We start from the raw sequence: 25,820 nt of genomic DNA, 5'->3' as shown, positions 1-25,820 counted from the left end.
AAACCTTCTTTTCATCAAACGTTCTGTCTGTTTTTCTCATTTCTTCTCGTTTTTTTTCACTCAGGTGCTGTTGTTCCCAGCTCTGAGCTTTGTTCAGGCAGGTCGTCTGTCCTCCCTAGAGTTTGTCACTCAGGAGCTCATTTTACAAATCCACGTCCGATTCCAGACCTACAGACCTCACTGCCATTATCCCGGCCTGCACCTGCTGCTACCCAGTGAGTCAAACACAGAAACACACTCATGTGTACAGACTTGACATGTAAAACCATCTGCACATTGCTGGTGAATATCAGCAGGTGTTAAAAAAACAAACATAAGCCACCTGAACCCACCCCTCTTCAGTTACACAAACTCATCCACGTGTGTGCGCGCACGCACGCACACACACACACACACACACACACACACACTGACAAGCCTTGTCTGAAGTTGTTAGGTGATGAAGGTCTGAGACCGAAACATTGTATTTTTCTAAATAAATTATTGCTTGCGTAATGGTCAGCGTGCGGGACTTTCTCTAAGCTAGGTAGGTCAACATGAAAGTAAAGTTCGAATGGAGACAAAAGTATTGCAAAACAGGATAGGAAGGAAACAGACCAATCAAGGTCACCTCCCTCCTGAATGCTTCCTGTCCTTGTATAGACACATGAGACGTAACTGCAACACTGTGTGGCACAAGGCACAAAACATTGAGATGCTTTCTGTGTTGTTTTTTTTTGGACTTCTCCACCGAGACGTAGCAGTAGAGACGTGCAATAGACAGAGGAGCAGTGAGCGAATGCACATAAAAAATGTGAGAAACAGAAGTCCGCAGAGAGGCGAGCAGCTTGTTTAAGACATGAGAGAACGTTTTCTGTGAAACTTTCATTTGGAATTTGTGAATAGAGCCGCAGAGGAGGAGATAGCAAAGATAATGAGATAATACAACTGGATTATTAATAACACCGAAAGCAAGTTTTACCCTACATGGAGATAGGGCTGGGCGATATGGACCAAAAGTCATATCCCGATATATTTTGGCTGAATATCGATATACGATATATATCCCGATATTTTTTTCCGCAAAGTGAGAGCAAATGTTCAGTCAAAGCCAAAATCAAATATGACATGTCACAAGTAGTTTCATAGAAACAGTTGCAAAATCAAATAAATAATAAACCGGTTTCTTCACCTGGTTCATGATTAAATGCTCAGCTGTTCAAATAATAAAATGTAAACCTAAATACTGTATAACAGGAGTACCTTTTTTGAAATCAAAGCTCCATATTTGTGATTCGTTCCAAAGGTCAATTAAGCTTTTGATATTAATATAATCTACTTTGTTCAAAATGTAATGCCTCATGCCTGTAAGCCTAGGTTTATAGTCCCATTCTTCCACTTGATACTGCTTCCACTTAAGTAAACTAAAAGATGAACTATCGACTACAAAACAAAGAAACTAATTAATGTGTTAATACAAAGAATATTTATTATGATCGGTTCACAGATCTGAGTCCAAACGTAAACTTCACCCTTCTGAACTAAGAGTTTCTGCTTCAAGGTGAAGTTTAAAACAGACTGAAATGTCCAGGCTCATTCCTCCACTATTTATTTCTGTATGTATTTATGCGTTACATGTAATTTTAACGGGCACTGAGCTCCAGATCCTGCAGCCGCAGACGGTCTCTGCTGCCCCGCTGCCGCCGGAGCTCAGATTGCTGGTCGAAGGCGGCATACATAATCATAAAACACATTGTCACCTGTTAAATGTTATTCATTGCTGTTTGTTCTTTTCATTTCCTCTATCGAACATAATTAAGCAGTACAAAAGTCCGGCATCTTTAGCGTTGATCTGAATGCTTCGGACCCCTGTTCCAAGATGGCGGCGGTTTTGACGTATGTTTAGAACCTCAAGGCGACATCTGTGTATATATCTATGGGAGCAAGGATCACATTTGAACTATATCGATATATGCGATATGGTCTAATTCCATATCTCATTTAAAAATATATCGATATATTTTTTATATCGATATATCGCCCAGCCCTACATGGAGATGGATTATCAGCCAAGCACACTAATTATGTTCCCAGAAAAACACATGATCAGCTTTTATGATATAATGCAGTTAAAGAGAGTTTTGTCTCTTTTCATGTCTCAACTTCATCATAAAGATATATCTTGTGTCTCAGGTTGTGGAGGTCCAGCGTGTGCCCCGGTGGCTGTTTGTGTCCCCAATGACACCAGGAGCGGTGATCCACCCTCTTGCCCCCGACTAGAGCAGTGGTGTCCCTTCCAGCGTCGGTGCCTGCCTCTCTCCAGTCCTTGCCAGCCATCTTCCTGTCCTAACTGCACCCAGGCTCACCACCTGCCCCCTGGGGCGCTGAGGCCCAGATACACCCTACAGAATGAGGTGGTCTTCACTCTACCAGCAGGACCAGCTGCACACATACTGGTGAGAGGATTTACTTTTTTTTTTTTTTTTAAACATAATGGGGAAATTCCCAGCCGTTTTGCCTCCAAGTGGAGTATTTAGTGTTTTTGCTTTTGAAATGCAGTAATGTCAGAACAAATATTTGATGACTGCCAGCTTTAATGTGAGTGTGTGTGTGTATGTGAACCAGATTGGTTAAGCAGTTTACGGCATTGCAACTGTTGTACTGTACAAGGCATAACTTCCACCCTCCTGATCCCTGTTTCTCCCAGGTAAAAGATCAACTGGAGGACCTCCTGGTTTCCCGTGGTGATGTCATTGCCCTGCAGCACGACGCTGGCCCCGCCTCGCTTCTTCGCTGCCAATCTTCCCCACACTCACTGTGGCGACAACCTGTCTTAGCCCTCAACCAGTCAGAGTGGTTCTGGATCAACAACACCGGACAGTCAACAGACACCTCGGCTGACCTCGACGCCAACCCTCTGCCTGACCCGGAGCTTGACGTGAAGGCGCTGGTGGAGGATGGTGAGGGAGGCTGGCTGGACGAAGTAGTTTGCCCCGTCAGGGTGCTGTATGTGGGACACAGTGAGACCCAGCTGCAGGGAGCACAGCTGTCTGCTGGTCTACCCCAGTCCGGTCTCTACAGCCTGCTGGTAAGACATCAAAGCTGTATGTCAAATCCCAGCATGCATCTGAAATATTTATATTTATATATTTAATTTAATATATTAATATTTAATTAATTTTTTTTTTCTTCTTTAAAAATGTACTTATCATTTTGCATGTTTTTTCAATGTTAACACAGGCTAATAAATCAACATCCATTAAGTGTTTGCTGTATAATGATTTTTTTTTGTCTATACCCGATTTTTGCCCCATATTGGTTATATTAACAAAATAATTGGGACAACATTTTATTTTATAAATTCCAGGTGACTTCAGCTGAACCATCATACCCAGCCTTTGCATCATGCGACTTGCGTGTGGTGCCTCCTCTGGGCTTGACAATCCTCCACCCCCCTCCCCAGAATGGCACCCTCTACCTGAAGCCCAACGACACCCAGATGCTGCTCCGCGTCCAGTCTCGCTACCTGACAAAGGCCTCTAGGCGTGGCGGTAGTCGCAGTGTGACCTTCCAGTCCGACTGTCCCAAGGAGTTTTCTTCCAGCCCAGCGCTCTGTCAGCCCGGGCCGAGCTCAGGGGTCGAGGCCGCAGAGCCCAACCTGTATGCAGTGCTGGATCTGAGCCTGGGGACAGAGGAGCAGAGGAGTCCAGTGCAAGTGGAGCTGGAGGCCCATAATAATGTGACGGAGGCCAGCCTGTCTGTGGTCGTCCACCTGGAAGAGCCGCTCAGAGAACTGATGGTTCAGCCACACCCTGCACACAGGGTGCTGATGGAGTCAGTCGTGGTCAGTGTGTGTTTGTGCTTATGTTTTTACATCACTGTCAGTTGTATTAACCTCATATTTGATATTGATATTGCTGTATGCACACTGCAATGTAATGTATTTTTATCATGTAAAAAATATGTTTATGACATACATATATATTTATGCGTATATGTTTGTGTGTTTCAGAGCTACACAGCATCAGTGCTTGAAGGCTCCAATCCCACATTTAAATGGACAGTGGATGACAAGCCGTACTTCACTTATTACAACACTGTCCTCAATGTCATTTACCAGCACGCTGCCATCTACAAGCTCACAGTGAGTTTCTGTTCACATTACATTATGTGAACTTAAATAGAACTTGATTTTTTGTCTAGTTGTGTAATCTGCTGACTATTTCCTTGAATAATTGTTGTTGGTCTTTAAAAATACCCTTTTACTTTTTCCCAAAGCCCAAGGTAACGTCTTCAAACAGCTTATTCTGTCTGAAGTCCAATACACCAAAGAGATTTAACTTATTTTCATAGAGACACAACTAGCATATATTGACATTTATGAAAAAAAAAGACTGAGGATTAACTGAATATCAAAGTAATTACAGAGACATTTTCTCTTGATAGACATATCGATTAATAGACTAATAGTTTCAGCTCTATTAGATAGGTCACATCATGTGTTTGCACCTATTAGTGTTGTTTCACAATTAAAGCTAACATACTGTAAATGTAACATCAACTTCTTTCTGGCTGTCTAGTCTATATCCACGATGTTCCACTTCCGGGACCGGTCCGTTGTCACCGGAAATTCCGCCAAATGTCACTCTTTATGGCCGGATGTCCGTTACCTTCCGCTTTCTTTGTGTTGGAATTTTAAACTCCGGTCGATTTATGCGGACTATGGTTAAATGCTCCTCAGATCTCTGCAGGGTAAATCCAGACAGCTAGCTAGACTATCTGTTGAATCTGAGATTTCTGTTGCACGACTAAAACAACCTTTGAATGTACACATGTTCCACCAAGACAAGTTCCTCCCGAGGCTATTTTGCAAGCGGCACCGGGGCTCTGTCCAGTGCTAAGCTTAGCTCCGCCCAAGACGATTGTGATTGGATTAAAGAAATGCCAATAAACCAGAGTTTTTCTCCCATCCCGGAATGCTATGCGGACTAGCCAGACCCTCCTCTGCAGCACTGTGGAGGAAGGTCTGGCAAAGCGAGACTACTGGCTGTCTAACTGGGTCATGTGGCATCTCTTCCAGGTGACAGCCATGAACCATGTCAGCACCCTCACAGAGCATTTCAATGTGACCGTGGACCGGCTGCAGCCCATGGCCAACCTCACAGTAAAGGGTGTGCCAGATGTGGTCCCTCAGGGCTCCACTCAGACTCTCACCACCTCTGTGCTCCTCGACTTATCTGTGGCCGCCACCTTCCGGTATGAGCAGATGGACAGAATCATAGACTGATAGACAGATACAGTAGATAGATATCTTCTGTGGTGTGTTTTAAAGTGCTCATTTTATGCTTTTTGCCTTTTTCCCTTTCCTTTATTGTGTTGTATATATTTCTGTGCACGTTTATAGGTTTACAAAGTGAAAAAGCCCAAAGTCCACCCCAAAGGGACATACCATCTTCCAGAGAAAACACTGTTCACAAACTGTTCCAAACAGCTCTATTGTAGTCCAGCCTTTACTTCCGTGACAAACGTGTGTCACTTTGTAACACACGTTATAATGCTCGCCTAGCTGCTAGCGTGGCACTCCCTCATACTCTGCTTCTGACTGGCTAGTAGTCCTTACCTAGCTACTGCATATGTGCGACTCCCAAAAAAGATGTAACAGAAGTGAGATGCCTCACTCTGTAGCTAAAACAGAGAGCTCAACACACAGGGTGAAAAGAGGAGCTGCAGCAATGTGCACTACAACAAAAATATAGTGTTTTTTGAAAATGAAACCACATAAACCTATTCTTGTACAACCTCTAAATACAGTTATGAACCTGAAAATGAGCATAATATGAGCACTTTAAAACAAAAATTATAATTTAAAAAAATTGCTTCTTTTTCTCACTGTCTCTTCTTCTCTTTATTTTTACAGCTGAGTGAAAACATAGTGTGTCTGTTTGTGTTTGTCTGCTCCTTTCTTCTCCTCTATCTTCCTCTCTGTCTTTCTCTTTGCTCCTTTTGCTGCGCCATAATAGCACTGCAGCAGTCATACCATACAGAGCCTTGGATTTACAACTGTGTGGTTAGAGCAGATTGCTGACAAGATTTTTCCCTTGTGCTCGGCTCTTTCCCCTGTACTCTACTCCCCCCCCTTTCCCCTTTTTTCTTCCATTCTTTCACTCTTTTCTCTCCCTCCCTCTTTCACATTCCCACTCGCACAACTATGGTGCACTCTTTCACTTAGTTTCTTTCCACTCTCACCATTTGTGGTCCAGAGAGGCTTCCTGAGTTTTGAGTTTCCACTTCTCCTCGTCCAAAAATCCTCTATTGCCTCGTCAGAGAAGATTCCCACTTTCCAGCTTTTTTTGTGTGTGTGTGTGTGTGTGTGTTTGTGTGTGTGTGTGTCTGTGTGTGTGTGTGTGTCTGTGTGTGTGTGTCTGTGTCTTTGTGTGTGTCTGTGTCTTTGTGTGTCTGTGTGTGTGTGTGTGTGTGTGTGTGTGTGTGGATGGATGGAAATGGTTATCCGTGCATTTATTCATCTAAGTTTCATGTATTTCTCTTCAGGTCTTCTTTTAATGGTTTTTCATTTTCCTGTTATGCTGCAGATGGTCTTTTGGTGACGGCGGATATAAGGAATTTGAATACAAGCCTCCTTACGCCCCCTCCCTCCTCTGCCCAGACTCCCCCAATCAGGTCCTTCTAAGCAACAACGTCACCTATATTTACTCTCAGCCAGGTATGCCCTCGCCCATCTCCTTATCAGCAGCATGACTAATGGAGCAGCAGCCAATTAAGTTTGACTTTGTTTCAGTTGACGAAGGTTAAAATGTACTAAGCTGGTAGATAATGATATAAATCTATTTTCACCTCCTTTTCCTTCCTCACCCTGTCTTCTTTTTCTTCTTCTTCTGTACAGGAATATACACGGCACTGGTGTCAGTGTCCAATCGTTATGAGAACATCAGTCAGAGCATCAACATGAGCGTCTACAGCATCCTCACTCGTGTCGATATACAAACAGAGCCGCACCTTCTCCTCACTGGCAAATCAGCCGACTTTGAGGCTCACCCTTTGCCCTCGCCCTATGGCATTCACTACGACTGGCACTTTGGAGATAGTTCTACCCCGCTGCAAGGTCGCCGCGTGGCACACACCTATGCAAAGAGTGGCGTCTTTAATGTCTGTGTATCGGTAAACAACACCATCAGTTCTATGAAGGCTTGTTCCGAGATGTTTGTATATGAGGAGATTGAAAATTTAACAGCTGAAAGCTCCTCACCTACAGAGCTTCACAGTCCTACTACAGTATGGGCACGGCTTGCATCAGGTAATAACATCACATGGACATTCTCCATGGGAGATGGGACCATCTACCCAGCATCCGAACCTCACGTGTCACACAGGTATATCAACGATGGCAACTACACGGTGAATGTGACGGCCGCGAACGCTGTGAGCTCTGGCTGGACAATCCTCCCAGTGCAGGTGTTTGTCTTCCAAGTTGTGAAGATGGAGCCGTCCGGGTGTGTCGAAGAGCGGACCCCCGTCAACTTTCAGGCTGGGGTGTCCGGTAACGCGTCAGCTCATCTTTATAAATGGAGCTTTGGGGACGGAAGCCCAAACGAGACACACCACGGCAACCCCAGAGTCTCGCACACCTACTTGACAAGTGGGAACTACCACCTCTCTCTGCTTCTCTCCAGTGGGGTTAACGAGGCCAACTTCTTCAACTGGGTGTGTGTGCAGCCAGCATTAACCAACATCAGCCTCACCCTTGAGAAATACCACTACGCTGCTGGGGAAGAGATCCCTTTCCAGGCCAGAGCGGAGCCAAAATTTAACTACAGCTATCAATGGGACTTTGGTAGAGAGGAATACCTTGTGCTCATCAGTGGTTCTGATAATGTTGTGACAACATATAAAAACCCAGGTCATTACAATGTGACAGTCATTGTCTTCAATAACATCTCCACCAGTAACTTCAGTGTTGTGATTGAGGTTTTGATGCCCGTAGGTCCAATTGTTATTCAACATAATGGCACGAAGTACAATAACCTGACCCTTAGAGCACCATACACTTTCACAACGTCTTCCATGGCTTCCAATGTCACTTACGTCTGGAACTTTGGAGATGGATATGTGCTTACAGGCCAGACTATCCGCCACACCTACAACATCTCTGGGAACTACAATATTACGCTGACAGCAGCCAACACAGTTAGCAGGAATCACACTACTTTACCTGTTGCTGTGCTTGCACCAGTCCGCGGATTGACCGTCAATGCCAGTTTGGTAAATGTCCCTCTTAATGCCTCAGTCACCTTTGAGGCCCAAATGGAGGAGGGAGATGGCATGCGCTTCTCTTGGATCTTGTGTGACCGCTGCACCCCAATTCCAGGGACCCACAGAATGTTCTACACCTTCCGCTCCGTTGGCACTTTTAACATCATTGTGACAGCGGAGAGCGACATAGGGACAGCACAAGCCAGTATCTTCCTGTATGTCCAACGTGAGCTGGAGGGGCTGCAGATTTTAGCAGAGGAGGAGATCGGAGGAGGTGGAGTCACAGGATTGGACAGCTGCTGCTTTGCTACAAACCGTGTTCTCCACCTTCTAGCAGGTTTAAAGGAAGGAACCAACATGACGTTCACTTGGAACATTATCAGAGAGCTAGACCCCCTCAGCTCAAGCTTCAACATAAGCGGGAAGACGGTGGAGGTGAATTTCTCCACACCAGGCCCTTGTGACATCTTTCTCCGGGCAGCCAACCTCCTGGGCCAGCTGTCCGTCAACAGAACCATCTACTTCCTGGAACCAGCCGGAGGGGTGGACCTGCAGATCAGCGACAACCCAGTTGCAGTCAATGCTCCAACTAACCTGACGGTACTGAGTGTTGAAGGCTCAGACCTGCAGTACCGCTGGTCTGTGGATGGGGACCCTTTGCAGTGGAACAAGCACTGGAAGACCCACACCTTCATCACCCCTGGCCTAAAGCTAGTTACTGTGGAGGTATTCAATGAAGTTAGCTCAGAGGTTGAATCAAAGATTGTCAGTGTCCAGGAAGTAATTTCTGGGCTAACGTTCAATGCTACCAATGTGACAGAGCAGAGTACGCAGAGTTACGTAGCAACAGGTGTCACCGTCTCGCTCGAGGGGAAAGCACTGACAGGAACCAATGTGACGTGGACATGGCTGTTGAATGGAAGAACAGAAACGGGAAGGAAAACGTCTGTGATTTTCCAGGAGGCAAAAACAGTCATCGTTACTCTGAATGCAACCAATGACGTCAGCGGGCGAGTGGTTTCTAGAGGGTTCGTTGTTCAGGACAAGATTCAGGGGTTGGAGCTGAGGGCAAGTAAAAACATTGTAGCAGTCGGTGAGAAGGTGGAGTTCACCATATCTATGGCAGCAGGCTCGGACGTTCGCCTCATCCTCAGCATCAGCGGAGATGCCACTGTTTTCCCTCAACCCGACCAAACCTACGTCCACACGTTCAGCAGGGTGGATACGTACATGGTGAACCTCACTGCTCACAACCAGGTAAGTCAAAAGAGATGGAAAGCATACATTAAGATGATATATAAGAGATATAAGATCATGGTAAAAAAAAACAGCCATCACAAACAATACTATCACATAAAATGAAATCTTTCCTTCGCATCATTTATTTTCTCAAAATGTACAAATATTGTTGTCACATCTCAGATATATAAAATGGACAGCTTGATTTTATAAATAATACTTTCTATGTATATCTATATTTTCTACTTGCCAGTCTGCAGATAAGTTGACACATACGGTTTGTTATCACTGCCTGACATATGGGTGCATTTACACATGACAATCCAGTGACACTGTTCTTAGCCCTATGGCATCATTGTAAGTGTCCTAAATTCTCTACATACTGGTCTTTTCATAGAGACCTTGACACGAGTCAAGCATGTGTAAACATGCGTGTTGAAGAAGCATCTAATTGAGCACCTTGTTGATATGTTTGTTGTCGTGCTTTTGTCATCCAAGTCATCTTTCAAATGCTTGACCTCACTGCTTCCTTTGAGCAAATTGTCACTTAAAGTCGGTATGTAGAGTGTTTTCAGGAGAAATTAGGAAATAATTAGAAATTTTGAATTTAATTCTTATTTCTCTTTTGGGCATTAACTTTGATGTCAAACCCAGCATGATTTAATCAAACTAATGCGGTGCACACATATTGTTGCAATATGACAATCCAGGTGAGTTCCAAGAGGCGGCACCTCCAGGTGGAGGTGATGGAGCCCATACGTGGACTTTCCATCCTGGGAAGCTCTGCAGCAATCCCTGTAGGTGTAAAGAGATTGTTTGCGGCCAACATCTTGACGGGGAAACCTGTTCATTTCCTGTGGACTTTTGATCTGTACCACCTCCATAAGACGTCGCATTTGGGCAAAGAGGTCAGATCACTTAACTATGAATAATAATAATAATAAATAAATATCACAATATAGCAAACAGTTGTTAAATAGTGATGTGTCTCAATGAATCTCACAACCCCAGGTGTTTTACACGCCAGAAGAACCAGGTTTATTGACCATCTACCTGAAGGCCATCAACGCACTGCATGCTCAGAACGTCACAAAGCACATCCTGGTGCAGAACCTGCTGACAGCGGCTGTCCTGTATGCATCTCCTCTGGACACTTTCATCAATAAGACGGTGACCCTGATGGCCAATGTCAAACCCAGATCTAATCCTGTGGAGTGCTTGTGGGACTTTGGCGACGGCTCTACTTCAGTTCACACAAACACCACAACTGTGGGTTATGAGTACAGACACCCTGGACACTACTTGGTCCAAGTATGTTTCTTAGAACTACATTATTCCATGTTTTCTATCAATCCATTATTTATTTGTTGATCTGTAAATATGATGCTGTATGTGAAAGCTTGACATCTTTTCACCATGTTTTTCTCCCTGCCAGGTGAACTGCAGTAACCTGGTGAGCTGGGTGTTGGCCCAGGTGGAGGTAAACATCAGTGTATTAGAGTGTGAGGAGCCAGAAGTGCAGGTGGTTCAAGCCCCCCATCTGGCCATCTGGCGCTACCAGCCCACTTTGGTGGAGGCCAGTGTGGACCTGAAAGACTGCCTACGCTACGGAGCTCAGTACCTCTGGCAGATACTCTCAACACCCTCCTGTGATAACGACAAAGACCACAGTATTCCCTCTGGGGTGGTGACTCAGCCCTCGCGGTCTTTGCTTGTCCCGGGAATTCGGCTGCCGATGGAGGTGGATGTGCGGCGGCTGCAGCTGTCGTTGCCAAAGATGGCTCTGGCAGCAGGGAACTACACCTTGGTGTTTTCTATGTCCTATGAAGGCGTGCCGCTAAGGAAGGCCGCCTGTCTGCAGCTCAGTGTCATGGCTACCAGGTCAGTGGAGAAACTCAATTTTGACTCTCTCCTCTATTGCCTCGTCAGAGAAGATTCCCACTTTCCAGCTTTTTGTGTGTGTGTGTGTGTGTGTGTGTGTGTGTGTGTGTGTGTGTGTGTGTGTGTGTCTGTGTGTGTGTACATCCAAATTCCTCCATACATTAAAACAAACTTGAAAGAATTTGGATTTATAATTTGTAAATGGACTGGACAAGGACAAGATAGGCAAGACAAAATAGTGAACATTTTCTAACCAATCAGGAGGTGTACACCCTTCTCTGCGTAGGTTCTCAAAGATGTTTAAGGGAATCTCCACAGAAGTGTAATTTCATCTTAACTGTGTTGATCTGTAGACCAATAACGTGATAATTTGCTGGGGTTACCACGTTAAATTTGACATCTGCACTAGTTTGTCTTTTTTATGTTCATTTGAACCCCTTTTTTTCTTGTCAGACTGATGCCCATCATAGAAGGGGGGACCTACAGGGTGTGGTCGAGGACACAGGACCTGAAGCTCAGTGCAGTGCAGTCCTACGATCCCAACATGGACCCAGACAGCCAGTCACTACTCCACTACCACTGGGAGTGTCAAAGCACTTCGAAAGTAAGGGCAGGCATTAAACAAAAGTCGCCTTCACACATTAGAACTGAAGACGAGTTGGATGAGTGTTTTCTGGTGAAATTGGCCATTTCTGTTGCTCACAGAGAGAAACGACTTCCAAATGTTCCATGTTTCCATTTACATGACACTATAATGTACACAAATATGCATTCAAGCCCTCACCATGAATGTGGATTGTTTTCTTATTTTTAAGAGGCTACTGTCAGTGTATATATTGAGGCAGATCATGTTATTGTTGATTCTCTAAAAAACACAAAGATGTTCCGATAGCCATTACTATAGTCATTACTTTTTCATCACCAGTCCCTATATTATCACTAGGCAGTGTTTTCCCTTGAATCTGTTTACTATATATATAAAAATATTTTTATTGATTTACAACTATTCTTCCAGCAACAGTGAAGTACTGATTGAAATTATGACATGTTAATGCAAAGCCATTTTTAGATAGATGTTTGAGCCACATGTTGATATCTAAATGTATGTTTGTATGTGCGAGCGTGCGTGCGTCCGTGCTTGTGTAATTCATTGAGTGTTTTTCACACTCCCCACATCCTTGGCTGGGTGACAACACATTCTGGCTGTGCAGCAGAAGACCACAATATAAGTCCCAATAGGATGGGTGTGTCCTGCAGAAGTGTGTGTGCATGTGCATGTCTGTTTGTGTGTAAATCCAAGCAGACAGGCATTTAAAGGGTTATGTAATTGTTTAGAGATAAATTCAGCATTCCACAGCTGGTGCTTTGCTCCCCACCCTGAAAATTACAGTTGAGACATAAAGAACATGCACACATACTACACACACTCACAGCTGTGTACCACTACTGATAAAGAAAAAGAATTTTTAGTTTTTAGTTGATCACCATTATTTCCATAAGATCTTTACAAACAAGATTTTAAGAATGGAAATTAGTAACAATGTGATTATTGTGAAGAAACAGAGTGATTGTTTATTGAATATATTTTATTTACTCACTTAAAAACTCCAAACTGAGGAAGTAGGATTATCCCAAATAAAAGATTAAAACATAGGTCTTTACATAGTTTGCGGTTCAAATGAAAATGAAATCAAATGAAAGTAATCACATAATAAAGGTTCTAGGCTATGTAGGGCTTTATAAACAAGACTTAAGAATCAATTCTATGAGTCAATTCATGAGTAGTGGGGTGTGTTGATCTCTTCTGTAGTGTTAGATCCTTTGGAATAACCGTACTGTTCTTATTGATTTCGTAGGTAACCCAATCCAGTATAGTAAGAGAGAAATGCAATGTGACTCCCTCCCATTTTCTGCTTGCAGGGTGCAGAACACTGCTCCAGTCTGAACTTCGGCCTGGGCACAAGCGATCCGGTGCTGGGAATCTCCGGCTCTGAGCTGGAGGCGGGAGTCGAATACACTTTCAGACTGACCATCAGCAAAGATGGCATGGCGCCAGAGTCCACCATACAGACTGTAAGTGCACACATTCTCCTACACACATGAATACATGCATCCTTCAAGTCAGTGGTTCCCAACCTGGGGATTAGGACCCCTACAATGGGTCATAAAATGAATCTGGAGGATCACAACATGTCAGACTATTCACTGTAATTTCAATAACCAGTCTCTTGAATGAATACACCATTTTCTCCCAAATCTCAAGTTGTCAGTGTTCTTTATATCCTCCTATAAGAAAAGCTTTGGTATCTCTTTGCTGCCAGCCTTTATTTGATCGGATAAAATACAACATAAGATTAAACAACAAAAGATAGTAGAACATAGGAAATGTTGATGATAAATGTGTTCAATCTAATCGTAGTGACTGCATCCTATATACTGCCTGAATTGTTAAATCTGACAGCATTTATGTGTGTGTGTGTGTGTGTGTGTGTGTGTGTGTGTGTGTGTGTGTGTGTGTGTGTGTGTGTGTGTGTGTGTGTGTGTGTGTGTGTGTGTGTGTGTGTGTCACAGGTACTCGTCCAGAGTGGCCATATTCCCATGGTGTCTCTTGAGTGTGTGTCCTGTAAGGCCCAGTCCATCTACGAGGTCAGCCATAACTCGTATGTCTACCTCAAAGGAACCTGCACCAACTGCCAGGGATTTCACCGTGGGGTAAACACACACACACATATATGTTTGGTACTTACTAACACAGGGAAACATTTTGAAAGACAAAACATTTGTTGAGTCACTGGGCCTCAAATTGCACATACTAGCTGACTGCTCAGTTGTACTCCTAACCTAGGTCACGTTTTTTATAATTACACTATACTTTAGTTTCCATACTGCACGGGTCATTTTAAAATTGGTACTCTTTGTATATCTCCATACATGTAGTTGTCACATGTACACGTGTGATCGGGCGAGTCAAACAGCCTCTTTAATGCCGTGTAAAGCCTTTATGAAGGCCATCAAAGTAAGTACATTTATATTTATATAGCACTTTTCAAAAAAGTGTTAAACTATTCCTTTTAAAGCTGTCTTGTGTCTCATTATGTGCCCCTCAACCTAATTAACCTGCTACCCAGAAAAAAAACATGCTACTGTAAAAGCCTTAAGCCAGGATGGTTATTTAGCCTGGTTTCTGATTAATCATTCATATATTTAATTGGCACTGCCAGTCACTACTGTTTCCAAGTGTTTGCGTTGAACCAAACACACTAAGGCAAACATCAAAACCAATTTTTAAAAAAGAAACATCTCCCGACCATTAATGAAAGCTTTTAGGCTGGCTTATCCCTGCTCATTTAAACTGTAAATGTCTTTATAATTTTATATTATCACCAAATGTAGCTTGCTTTTAGTAAACTCTCTTTCTCACTCTACCTCCCAGCGCTGGAGTGCCATGACGTTGCAGAACAAGACTCTGGTCCTAGACTCATCATCCACCACCACAGGAAGTCACGGCATGAATTTGGTGCTGCGAAAGGGTGTCCTGCGCAACAAAGACTCCTACAACTTCACCCTGCACGTGACCGACGGCAGTCTGGATGGCGACGGCGCCGCCTCCATCACTCTGCACCACAACATGCCCCCGGATGGTGGGGAGTGTCACCTGAGAGGGGGAGGAGAAACAGGGGTGGAGTACAGGGACAGAGACAGTGAAAGTTGGAGGATACGCACACTGTTGGACCGAGTGCACTTCAACTGCTCAGGTAGGAAGCCAAACGTGTGGCCACGCTCTCACACACCTGAATCACAACATGCTTGCTTTACTCTCATCCTTTCCCTTGTTCTTTTTTATTATTATTTCATTTTTTCTGTCCTGTCTAATTAGAAGATTTCTTCCTCCATTACTGATCATGTTGTTTGTCGTCTTTATCACTTCCTTGCCTCCAGGTTACAGTGATCTAGGGGTCTCAGAGACTCCTTTGCTCTACAGCTTACTGGTGTCACGCTGCAGATATGACTACTGTGAGGACTTCTGTGTGTACAAAGGCAGCAGCCCGGAGCACTCGGCCTTCCTGCCCCCAGGCTTCAGCTCAAACAACCACAGTGTAACCGTATTAATCACAGTGGAGGACCACCAGGGAGCTGCCATCATTGCACTCAACAAGTAACTACATTTTACTCAGCTGTTTGGTTCAGTAAAGCAGCAGTGAGACCAATTAAATAAGATTCAGTCCTATAAACTTCAATTTTTATCTACAAACATCCCAAGCTACCGTACCGAAGCCTGTGTATTACTAAAGTTTTTCTGAGCGGTACAATAAATCCCCGCCATCTCCAAGGTTTTTGTTCTGTAGTTGGATACTGGCCTTCCTGTCAAAGTAGAAAAGCCAATGAATTTCACCACAAAGCCCAATAAAGTTTAGCTCTGTGGTGACTTGGTGCCTTACAGTAGGACATTTCAGCTAATACTGTGTGTTGAACTGTTAATTTAGCATCTCTTTGATCCGTCGCTACTATTATGGGCTCTAGCAGCTAGGAAAATATATCTCTTCAAAGTTGGATGTTGATCTATTTAATTTTACTGTACATGTATGCCAGAAAAAAAAACATTTTTAAACCCATACTATTATTGTAAGTGAATTTGTTAGCACTCAGTTGACTAGCACAATTTATTAAACCATCAGTACTGGAGAAACACATCCAAGTCCCCACAAATATAGCAAAGTAAAAACGAGGACCACAATGGAAATAAGTTTGTAACATTCTTGTGTTATCCTCGACAGTTCTGTGAAATGTGCAATGTCACTGTGATGGCATCTTGTTATGCATTTATTTCTGTTACTGTCTAATAAATCAAATCAAATCAAATCAAAACACTATAATTATAACTTTCTATTTTGTGCGTGTGTCCAGGACCATCAAAGTTGTGCTGCCAGATCCACCCCCTAATTACAACAACCTTCCCCATTGGCTGTCTGAGCTGACAGACAGCAAACTGAAAAAGCTGTTGGAGCAGGGAGACTCCCAGAGGGTGCGAGAGTTATCGTTGGCTCTTATTACAGTCCTGAATGAGGTAGGAGAGGCCAAGCCACCCACATCAATTACTGTAATGCATTTATCTATCAAATTATTAATCAGTTGACAATACATAAAGCATGCTTATACCTGTATTTACCTTCTTCCAGTATGAGCAGAGCAGGAAGTTGGCGCCAAATGAGCGTGGTCACAGAGTCAGAATCCGCAGCAACATCACCAGAGCGTTGACCGCTCTAGACCTGACCACGGTTAACGACATCCAGCAGACCTCCGCTGCTTTGGCTCAGTGCACGGTGAGCAGGATGAAAGGGGGGCGAGGTGGGGAGCAATGGAAAGAGGGCAGAAAATCAGAAGAAAGAAGTTTAATTGAAAACAAAGAATAAAGCTGAAAATAAAGAAGATAGTGAAAAAAGCAAAAAAAATTATGAGTTTTGTGTTTTTCAGGCGGTGAGTCGAGAGTTCATCTGTGAGGAGTGTCAGAACAGCACTCTGAACAAACTGGAGTCCATGCTTAAGATACTGCAAACTGACACCAGGCAGGGCACAGTCACTCCTACTGAGATAGCTGACAACATCCTGAACATCATGGGTAAGACCGAAAGCTTTCTGTATCTCTTTTTTTGTGATACATTTTTTATTAGCACTATTTATATCGTTCAGACATACAAAACAAATTGTGTGTGACAGGTAATGTCAGATGGGGCCCCCCACCCTCTGCGGTCTCAAGTAAAACAAAACAAACAAACAAACAAACAGAAATCACACCTTGCCTAATCACTCTCCTCTAGTTCTTGTGGGGCTGAGGTCATTAAGTCTGATATTTGTGCTGCTTAGCATGCATAGGCTGATAGTTGATGATTTGGCTTTGTTAATCCTTGCTGTAAAGAGCTCAAGCATAACTATGTCTAGAAAATACGCCAACCACTGTTTTATACAAAGTGAATTGGGGGGAGCCATTTTCTTGGTTGCAGTTGAGCCGGCTAGCCAAATTTTCCTCTGTCTCCCAAGCAGGTGTAATTTAGAGTCGTCATTAAGTAGTCTGGTCAGTAGGGATTCAACATCCTATCACATCAGATATTATTGATGTTATTTTATTCTAGAACTCATGCACCTGTTCACACTCCCAGACCATATGCAGGAAAGTTCCAGTTTGTTCAGGTTGACAGAACGTACAATAGGGAGTAGGAATAGCTTTAGAGACGTATCTCTTCTGAGGTGTCCAATATGTCCTATGACATATGTTGACATGGATCTACTGATGATTTGGGTTCTTGGAACAGTGGAAAATGTCCCAAACTGTCTCCCAATTAATTGCGTTCCCCTCAGGGTTCACCTCTCGCTCCCATTTCTTTAATATTGGGAGTTCTCCTATGGATACTTGCATCAGTTTAGCATAAATCTTGGACACTAATCCTCTCACAGGAAAATCAACAAACCATTTAATGACTGGGTGCGCCTCAAGACCCCCCATGGCACTCCATAACATTTTAGGGCTGATCTTAAGTGAAGATAAAAGTAAAAGGATGTCCTGGGGACCTCAAAACTAGCTCGCTTTCTGTATCTCTGTAAGTGCATGAGTGTTTCCATCTTTTCAGAACAGTACTATTGTGTCTAAATAACAGTAAACTGTAACATTAGTTGGGAGCTAGCAACATGTCTTTTAATCATGCCCGTTTATTGATCAGGGGAGAGTAATGCTTTCTCAATGGTGTTTCTTATAATAACCAAATTGCATCCTTGGTCTATAAAAGCAGACCAAGAAACAATGGCTACCATTAAATGTAGACATGATGGGTTGATTTACGTAGTGTTGTGCTGTAAAACTGCTACTGTTGCTCATAATATAACTGTATTTCTGCTACTTGTTCTATCAGATCCATATCATTTCGTCAACCTCGTTACCATAAAGGCCTTTGTATTCTGTATTTAAAACCATCTTTAGTAGATCTTTCATTAAGCAATCAATCAATTAAAGGTCCCATGACATGGTGCTCTTGGGATGCTTTTATATAGGCCTCAGTGGTCCCCTAATACTATACCTGAAGTGTCTTTCCCGAAATTCAGCCTTGGTGCAGAATTACAGCCACTAGAGCCAGTCCCACAATGAGCTTTCCTCAGAACGTGCCATTTCTGTGTCTGTATCTATTGAGGAGGAGAGAGGGAGGGGCAAGGTGGAGGGTGGGGGTGTGGCCTTGACCAACTGCCACTTTGCTCATTTGAAAGCCACGATGCCTCTCTCTCATGGGTTGGCCAAATTCTCTGGGCGGGCAAAGCAGAGAAAGGGGAGGTAACCTTGCTCCTTATGACCTCATAAGGAGAAGATTCCAGAACAGCTCATCTGAGCTTTCATTTTTTCAAAGGCAGAGCAGGATACCCAGGACTCAGATTACACCTATCACCATTTCAAGCCAGTTGGGGACCATAGGCAGCCTGGGGGAACGCATATTAATGTTAAAAAACCTCATAAAATGAAATTTTCATGCCATGGGACCTTTAATGCCTTAATTGTGTGAAACGTAGTGGCCTGAGGGTAGAGGCTCCTCCTGAGCCTCTCAGTGCTGGCCTGGTGTATCTTGTTCCTTCTTCCGGACCTCAACACAGAGAAAAGGCTGAATGGTGCAGATCAGTCATCAAATTGCAAAGTCCATCAGTGATTGGCTGATTCATTAACACCACCACTCTAGTTTATGTCCCCTTATTTGGAAGATGTATGGTTGGTATCTGCAAAGTTTTCTCCACCCGTTATTTATTTATTACATTTTTTACCTTGCCTATCCTCCTTCCAGGTGATCTGATCCATCAGGTCAGCCAGTCAACATCCAAGTCTTACGTCCAGGCTGCCTCCTCCAACTCCTCTTTTTCCTCCTCCGGAGAGGAGATAAGTGGCCCCCCGTTAGACCCCTCTCCCCCCTCACTGGAGCAGCACCCTCTGCGAGTGGCGGCCAAGGCTTACAGCCTGTCCTCTGTCCTCATGCGGATCCTCATGCACGGCCGTGTGCTCAACGAGGAGCCGCTTGTGCTGAGGGGAGCTGAGATCGCTGCCACAGGAAAACTGGCAGACCCCCAGAGCCTGCTCTGCTACCATGGCAACAACAGTCCAGGTGGGCTTGTGTATTTAGTGTCTCATGAGCTGATGAAAGTTATGTTTCTGTAGTTGGTAATTTCCATCCCCTATATCTATAAGAAGTTGTACATTATAAACATGATGAAAGACATGCATACTAGTTTATATCTGTTTAATCTAATCTTCATCTCTCCTCTTCTCTTTTCTATTTCCAGAGTGCGAGCGGTTCTCTATCCCCCGAGCATTCAACTACAGTCTTGGCAGAGCTGCTGCAGGAAACAGCATTATGCAGCTATTGTTTCAGGTAACATGATGGAAACAGTCTAGTGTTAAACCTTCTTTTTGGATCGCTGTTAAAAAAACCTGGCAGCATGAAAGCTGCTGGTGCCAAAGTCTCTTCATCAGTACACTCACAGAAATAAATTGTCTTTCTCTAATTCCTCTTATGATTTTTCCTCACCAGGTGTATTCTAACCCCTACCCCTTCAACTACGTTCCGAACTACACCGTCTCTACCGAAGTGGCATCCATGGAGTTCCGCACTGAAAATGGCACCCAGATTCCCATCTCCGGACTGGACGACAGTCTGGCCATCACTGTTGCTGTTAACAATGGAAGTAGCGGAGCAGAAGCAGGTCCTGAGGGTTCTGGTGCAGGAGGGGTCCCCACAGCTGAAGCAGTTAACATCAGACACTGTGACTCGGTCATTGTCAGGGTCAGCACGGGAAACAACAACCGGCAGGCTGGGCTGTTTGTGCAGCTCAACTTCACCTCTCTGGAGGGTGAGCTCTCACATTTACTACTTACGTACATTATGTAATGTATTCAATACAAGAAACACACCCATTGGTTGAGCTTAAAATGTTCAGTTTTTGTTGTATTAGTAAGGTATTTTGAAGCTGTTGTGTTGGACTGCATCATAAAAGAGATGGTTCTTGTTGCCTTTTTTTTTTTTTTTTATTCTCACTTTCATTGTAATGTGTCCAAGGAGCTGTGATGCTGCAATTTTCTCTCGGGAATCATTAAAGAACTATTCTGTGTTGTTTTGGCACCCATGACAGAGGTTGTGTGGGTTTGAATAGGGTTTGCCAACATATGGCTATTATATGGGCCACATAGGGAGATTACAAAGAGGTTAAACAGAATTCATTGAACTCACTTTGTGAATTATATAACTGCCTGGTTTTGTCATTTGGTGATGCAACATGGTTCCTAAAGTGGTTCAATAAAGGCCTAATCAAGTTTTTTTTTTTTTTACTTTGATATGTCAGTTTCATTCTTCTCATTATTTTTCCTTTCCTTCTCCAGATGCCAGAGAAAAGGTCAAAAGAGAAGAGGATATGGAGGAGCCATACATCACAGCCTACCTTCATTCACATGGAAGACCCAATGAGTTCAACTGCACGGACAAAAAACGCATCACACTCAGCATGACCAGGGGGCAAGATCTCGACCACAGGAAATACACCTTCTTCCTGTCGCCAGAGTAAGTTCATCCACTGCCGTGTAATATGGAGTTTACTTATTATGTACTATTGTTTGTGGCAACTGAAGGCCTATGGTCAAGCTTTCAGATTACCAAGCAATTCATTTAGGATTTTGTTTCTGTACGATTCGATTACAACCATATTCTTCTGTCCTGTGCTGCTCAGGTCTTACGACACCACTCTGGACTACTTTATCAATGTGAGCACGGCCTGCAGCCCAAGCTCTCAGCCTGTAGGTGTTCGACTGGAGGTCGGCGTGTTTGCCTCCCTGTGTCAGTACTTCAGTGAGAGTGAGAAGCAGTGGCGGACAGACGGCATGGTGCCCCTAGCAGAAACCAACACCAGCACAGCTGTTTGTCGCACCAGGCACCTCACGGCCTTCGCCGCAAGCCTTTTTGTCCCGGCCAATGCCATCAGCTTCACAGTGCCAGTCAGTATCACAAACACATACCCTATTTTGTGCACATGCACCAGATAAACACACACTTTAAACCATTTTTCTTGTCCCTTAGGAGCGTTCTGGTGCACCAAGCCTGGTTGTGCTGTTGGTGTGTGTGTTGGGTTTACTAAGCTATGCTGTGGCAGCAGCCATCTTGCACAAGTTGGACCAGCTGGATCTACGCCGTGCTGGTGTGGTTCCACTCTGCGGCCAAGACGGACTCTTCAAGTACGAGGTCCAGGTCAAGACTGGCTGGAGTCGAGGGGCAGGTGAGTTAGGGACGGGGACACTTTTAGTTTAGTTTAGTTTAGTTTATTAGTTTATTTGTCAGGGACCATGCACAGTTCAAGCCATGTACTAGAGTTAGCTATACAGCTAATTTACATCTGTGGTCCCTGGGCAAGGAAGATAAAAGGACAATACAGACAATACTATCAAAACAGATAGAAACTTAACAACAAACAACATATAACAAGCATTACATAACATATAAACCAGTATACAAAAATATATAAATTCCATGTTATAGAAAGATCAATGATGACATAGTTGTTTCACCTTCAGCCAAGTCTTTAAGGACATTTTAAAACTGCTGAGACTTGCACAATCTCTAATTTACTTTAATTTACTCTATTTATCTCTTTACTTTTCTACTACAGTAAATGGAAAAGCTGACCAAATGTAGTCTTCCTAAATTGAGTGTAACAGTCACCTCTTACAGAAGCCCTGGAGACCCTTACATTATCGCTGCAAAATGACACACATTGCTTGAGTGGTGGTGGTGCAAGATTATGTCTGCAAAACGGAGAAAACTGTCAAAGGTTAATAGGTTGTGTTTTTTATATGATGGTGCAATGATGGTAATTTCTTGTTTTTTTGTCAAGAACTTTCACAGCTTGTTTGTAAAAGGTACATAAGGTTTTTAGCGTAGTCCCACCTGCCTGGGACCAGCTTGTAGAACAATAAGATAAATGTGAGAAGATCATTGAATGCAAAAATAGTTTAGCAGTGGCTATTATTGTTATTATTGTCTTATGTGTCTAAAATTAACTAAACTAGCTCTGACACATTTGGAGATCTTTTTTAAGTGTTTTTTAAAACTTAAGTTAGAAACAATAATTATGCCCAGATACTTGAAATGATCAACAATATGTATCACCTCTTTTAGACAGCTGTCAGGATGGTAAAAAGTGGACTTATTTAATAGCTCAATGAGTACAATATAAATACCACAGTGACTTACTACTGTATTGGCTTGCAAAGGCAACCCTGATTAAAAGTTGCATTAGCAATCTAAGGCACTTGCAATCATAATACTGCATAGCTTTCTGATTTATCCACATCCCACTACAACACATGTTGCATACTGTATCCACTTTTGTCTGCCGAAAAGCAGTAAAGTTAAAAGTTTTTAAGTTCGGCAGCTTATAAAAACGTGGGGTTTGGGTTCTTTACCCTGGTGTTAGTGCATCCCACCCACCACACAGCAGCGTTAAGACATTTTTCTGTTGTTCGCTAGCAGACAGAATTGACAAGGAGGTACCTTCATCCAATATAAAGTCAATGGAGAGCAATTCATTGTTTTCCCATCCGGCGTGGGTGGGACTTAAATGTGCTCTGTCTCTATACATTGTTTTTTTTAGGATAATACATCTTAATATATAAATAAAATATATATATATATATATATATATATATATATATATATATATATATAGATATATATATATATATAAAATCACATTTAAAAAATCAAGTTATTCAAATAAAATATTGTAAGCATGACAAACTAGAGAGAGGTAGAGGGAGACCGAGAGAGAGAGTATTCAAGACATACATTTTGTGTAACCCTCCTTTATCAAGTCTAGTTTCTATAAGAAAATAATTTATTGTCAGGTCAGTGCCTTAATTAATTGAACTGCAAAAACGGCATTAAAACAACAAATAGTTGATATAGTGAGCGCCTCTCTCTGTCCCTCCAGGCACCACGGCTCATGTGGGAATCAGCTTGTATGGACGTGAGAGCCGCAGCGGACACCGCCATCTCGACAGCAGAGGAGCTTTCACGCGCAATGCTCTCGACATCTTTCATATTGCCACGGGTACCAGCCTGGGCAGCATCTGGAAAATACGAATTTGGCATGACAACAAGGGTACTGTTTCACATGCACACACACAAAAGAGACCTGAAATCACACAGACTTTAACCAGCTGATATTTGAAAATATTTCTTGTAACCATCATTTCTTGACCCACTCTCAGGTCTGTCTCCAGCATGGATGCTGCAGTACGTCTTGGTCAAAGACTTGCAGACCGGAAGCAGCCACTACTTCCTGGTTGATGAGTGGCTGTCAGTCTACAATGAGAGAACTGACGGACGGGTGGAGATTGAGGTGGAGGCCTCAGGTAAGAAAGCTACAACCAAATCATCCGTAATAAGCATCCACTGACGGTTGATGCCGCTTTGTTCAATCCATCGTGTTTCTTCCTGTTTCCAGAGGAGGCTGTACTGCAGCTTCCCCGCCGTCTGCGGTGTGAGCTGCAGAGGGCTCTGTGTGAGAGTCACCTGTGGCTGTCTCTGTGGGAGAGACCCCCCCGCAGCCCGTTCACCCGCCTACAGAGAGCCACGTGCTGCGCCGTGTTACTGCAGCTCATTGTATTGGCCAACACACTGTGGTACAGCATTGTGGTAGACAAGAGATACAGGTACAGGAAGGAAAGTTAAATTTATTTTTTGTCCACTAATACAACTACTGGTGATTTGTTCCTACATTTCAATGCAATCCTGTGTTGCAGCCCGCAGGCCGTGTCAAGGTTTTCTTCATTAAACGGAGAGACAGTGGCAGCAGGCGTGGTGACCTGTCTGATCGTCTACCCTCTCTACCTGCTCGTCTTCACGCTCTTCAGAATGAGCCGCAGCAAGGTAACACAAACCTACCCGAAACTATTACACAATCAATGTTTTTAGTACCTCCCATAGGCCAAACATGAAGCTGAATATTTTCTTTGTGTGTGTGTGTGTGTGTGCGTGCGTGTGTGTGTGAACATTAGTGCGTGTCTGTGGAGCAGGTGCCACCACAAGTGGATCAGGAGTCGGTGGAGATTGATGACTTCCTGGACAACTCCATGGCTGGAAGTTCTTTCCTCTTTTTTAATGGCGAGGTAAAGTCTCATAGGAAAAAAACTGGGATGTAAAATTGGATCATTATAGCTCAGATGCCTTTTTATGTTTTTTTTTTACTATAGAATCAATGAGTATAGATCACATGTTTTTTTCCAGCCTAGTGATTGTGAAAGAAAGTGCAGCCAAGCAAGGAAACATGTTATGCTTTCCCCATGTGAGATCATTAAAGTCTCTCTCTTTCTTTGATTTTCACTCAATTCATCTATTCATCATTCATCTGTCTCTCAGACCAACTCAGAAGAAACCAACATGGACTTACCCACTCCATCAACCAAAAGGTGAGATATCCTGTTGCCATGACAGTAAATTTAGATAATGCATGACTTTACTTATTGGAAGAAAAATGCCAAGTGTAATTGCCAACTAACTAATGGTATAAGAGAGAATAGCGGAATAAAGAGCATAAAGAAGTACTGTGCTCTAAAACAGATGGAAAAGATAAAACATACAATTTATATAAGCCTTTTGTGAATGTCAAATGAGCAAAGTGATTTCTCTATTTCTCAGAAAACTATAAATTCAATAGCTATAATTGTCTCAGCACTTAGTCTAATGTCATTTATGATTGTCCTCTGAGAAGCGATTGTTTTGTTAGGTTTAAGAGAGACAGAAAAGCAACCCTTAGAGTAAGTGAATCATTTTCCGAAGTCCCACTACTTAACAAACATCTCTCTCGCTCTGTATTTCAGTGGGGAGAGTTGGGGCATGGCAGAGGAGGAGATGGAGGACAGGGATTGGCCAGAGCTGTTGAGTGATGTGTCTGTGGTGGGAGGGGCGGGGCATGGGGCAGGGCTGCCCAGGCTAAAGAGGGGTCAGGGGAGCAGGCACCTGGGTGTCGACATGACCTTTAACCCTGACGATGAGGAGGGGACTGACCAACGCAACAAATATTTCACCTCCTCAGGTAACCGAAACAGGAAGACTTTTAAACTAGTTGCACAAATCACTTTTTAACTCAGTTTTTTGAGTACATAAAGCATTTTTGTTGTATTATTACACTGTCTGTGAGTACTGAAGTCCAAGCTGTTGCTTTTCACTCACAGACGAGGACCTAATCAAACACATCCTGGCAGATGGACAGAACTTTTTTCCTCAAGCAGATGAAAGTGAGATGGCTGACCTGTAAGTTCACCTTTATAAAATACAATGGATTCACTAGCTTTACTTGGAACATTTGTGGATTTGCTTGAGTATAATTAATTATTTCCATTGTGTGTGTGTGTGTGTGTGTGTGTGTGTGTGTGTGTGTGT

General features: G+C 43.3%; 1 protein-coding gene across 1 annotated transcript in view; it reads left to right on the top strand.

Annotated features, from left to right (window-relative positions):
- Window positions 1-25,820, top strand: part of pkd1a (polycystic kidney disease 1a) — a 67,323-nt gene that overhangs the window by 29,446 nt on the left and 12,057 nt on the right. The window contains exons 12-44 of the mRNA XM_028566923.1: window positions 65-215; window positions 2,173-2,435; window positions 2,687-3,067; window positions 3,347-3,823; window positions 3,992-4,123; window positions 5,060-5,235; window positions 6,570-6,700; window positions 6,881-9,504; window positions 10,197-10,394; window positions 10,498-10,797; window positions 10,922-11,367; window positions 11,821-11,971; window positions 13,288-13,440; window positions 13,939-14,079; window positions 14,801-15,122; window positions 15,307-15,523; window positions 16,273-16,432; window positions 16,545-16,688; window positions 16,840-16,984; window positions 19,182-19,496; window positions 19,675-19,763; window positions 19,923-20,241; window positions 20,768-20,945; window positions 21,112-21,376; window positions 21,459-21,654; window positions 23,368-23,538; window positions 23,648-23,791; window positions 23,884-24,091; window positions 24,182-24,308; window positions 24,437-24,547; window positions 24,798-24,847; window positions 25,259-25,473; window positions 25,613-25,691. Of these exons, the coding sequence (XP_028422724.1) occupies window positions 65-215; window positions 2,173-2,435; window positions 2,687-3,067; window positions 3,347-3,823; window positions 3,992-4,123; window positions 5,060-5,235; window positions 6,570-6,700; window positions 6,881-9,504; window positions 10,197-10,394; window positions 10,498-10,797; window positions 10,922-11,367; window positions 11,821-11,971; window positions 13,288-13,440; window positions 13,939-14,079; window positions 14,801-15,122; window positions 15,307-15,523; window positions 16,273-16,432; window positions 16,545-16,688; window positions 16,840-16,984; window positions 19,182-19,496; window positions 19,675-19,763; window positions 19,923-20,241; window positions 20,768-20,945; window positions 21,112-21,376; window positions 21,459-21,654; window positions 23,368-23,538; window positions 23,648-23,791; window positions 23,884-24,091; window positions 24,182-24,308; window positions 24,437-24,547; window positions 24,798-24,847; window positions 25,259-25,473; window positions 25,613-25,691 (9,179 nt within the window). The remainder of the gene's footprint in view (window positions 1-64; window positions 216-2,172; window positions 2,436-2,686; window positions 3,068-3,346; window positions 3,824-3,991; window positions 4,124-5,059; window positions 5,236-6,569; window positions 6,701-6,880; window positions 9,505-10,196; window positions 10,395-10,497; window positions 10,798-10,921; window positions 11,368-11,820; window positions 11,972-13,287; window positions 13,441-13,938; window positions 14,080-14,800; window positions 15,123-15,306; window positions 15,524-16,272; window positions 16,433-16,544; window positions 16,689-16,839; window positions 16,985-19,181; window positions 19,497-19,674; window positions 19,764-19,922; window positions 20,242-20,767; window positions 20,946-21,111; window positions 21,377-21,458; window positions 21,655-23,367; window positions 23,539-23,647; window positions 23,792-23,883; window positions 24,092-24,181; window positions 24,309-24,436; window positions 24,548-24,797; window positions 24,848-25,258; window positions 25,474-25,612; window positions 25,692-25,820) is intronic.

This window comes from Perca flavescens, chromosome 2 (genome assembly GCF_004354835.1).
Source record: "Perca flavescens isolate YP-PL-M2 chromosome 2, PFLA_1.0, whole genome shotgun sequence".
NCBI classification, from domain to species: domain Eukaryota; kingdom Metazoa; phylum Chordata; class Actinopteri; order Perciformes; family Percidae; genus Perca; species Perca flavescens.
This window is presented reverse-complemented; position numbering and strand designations above follow the sequence as displayed.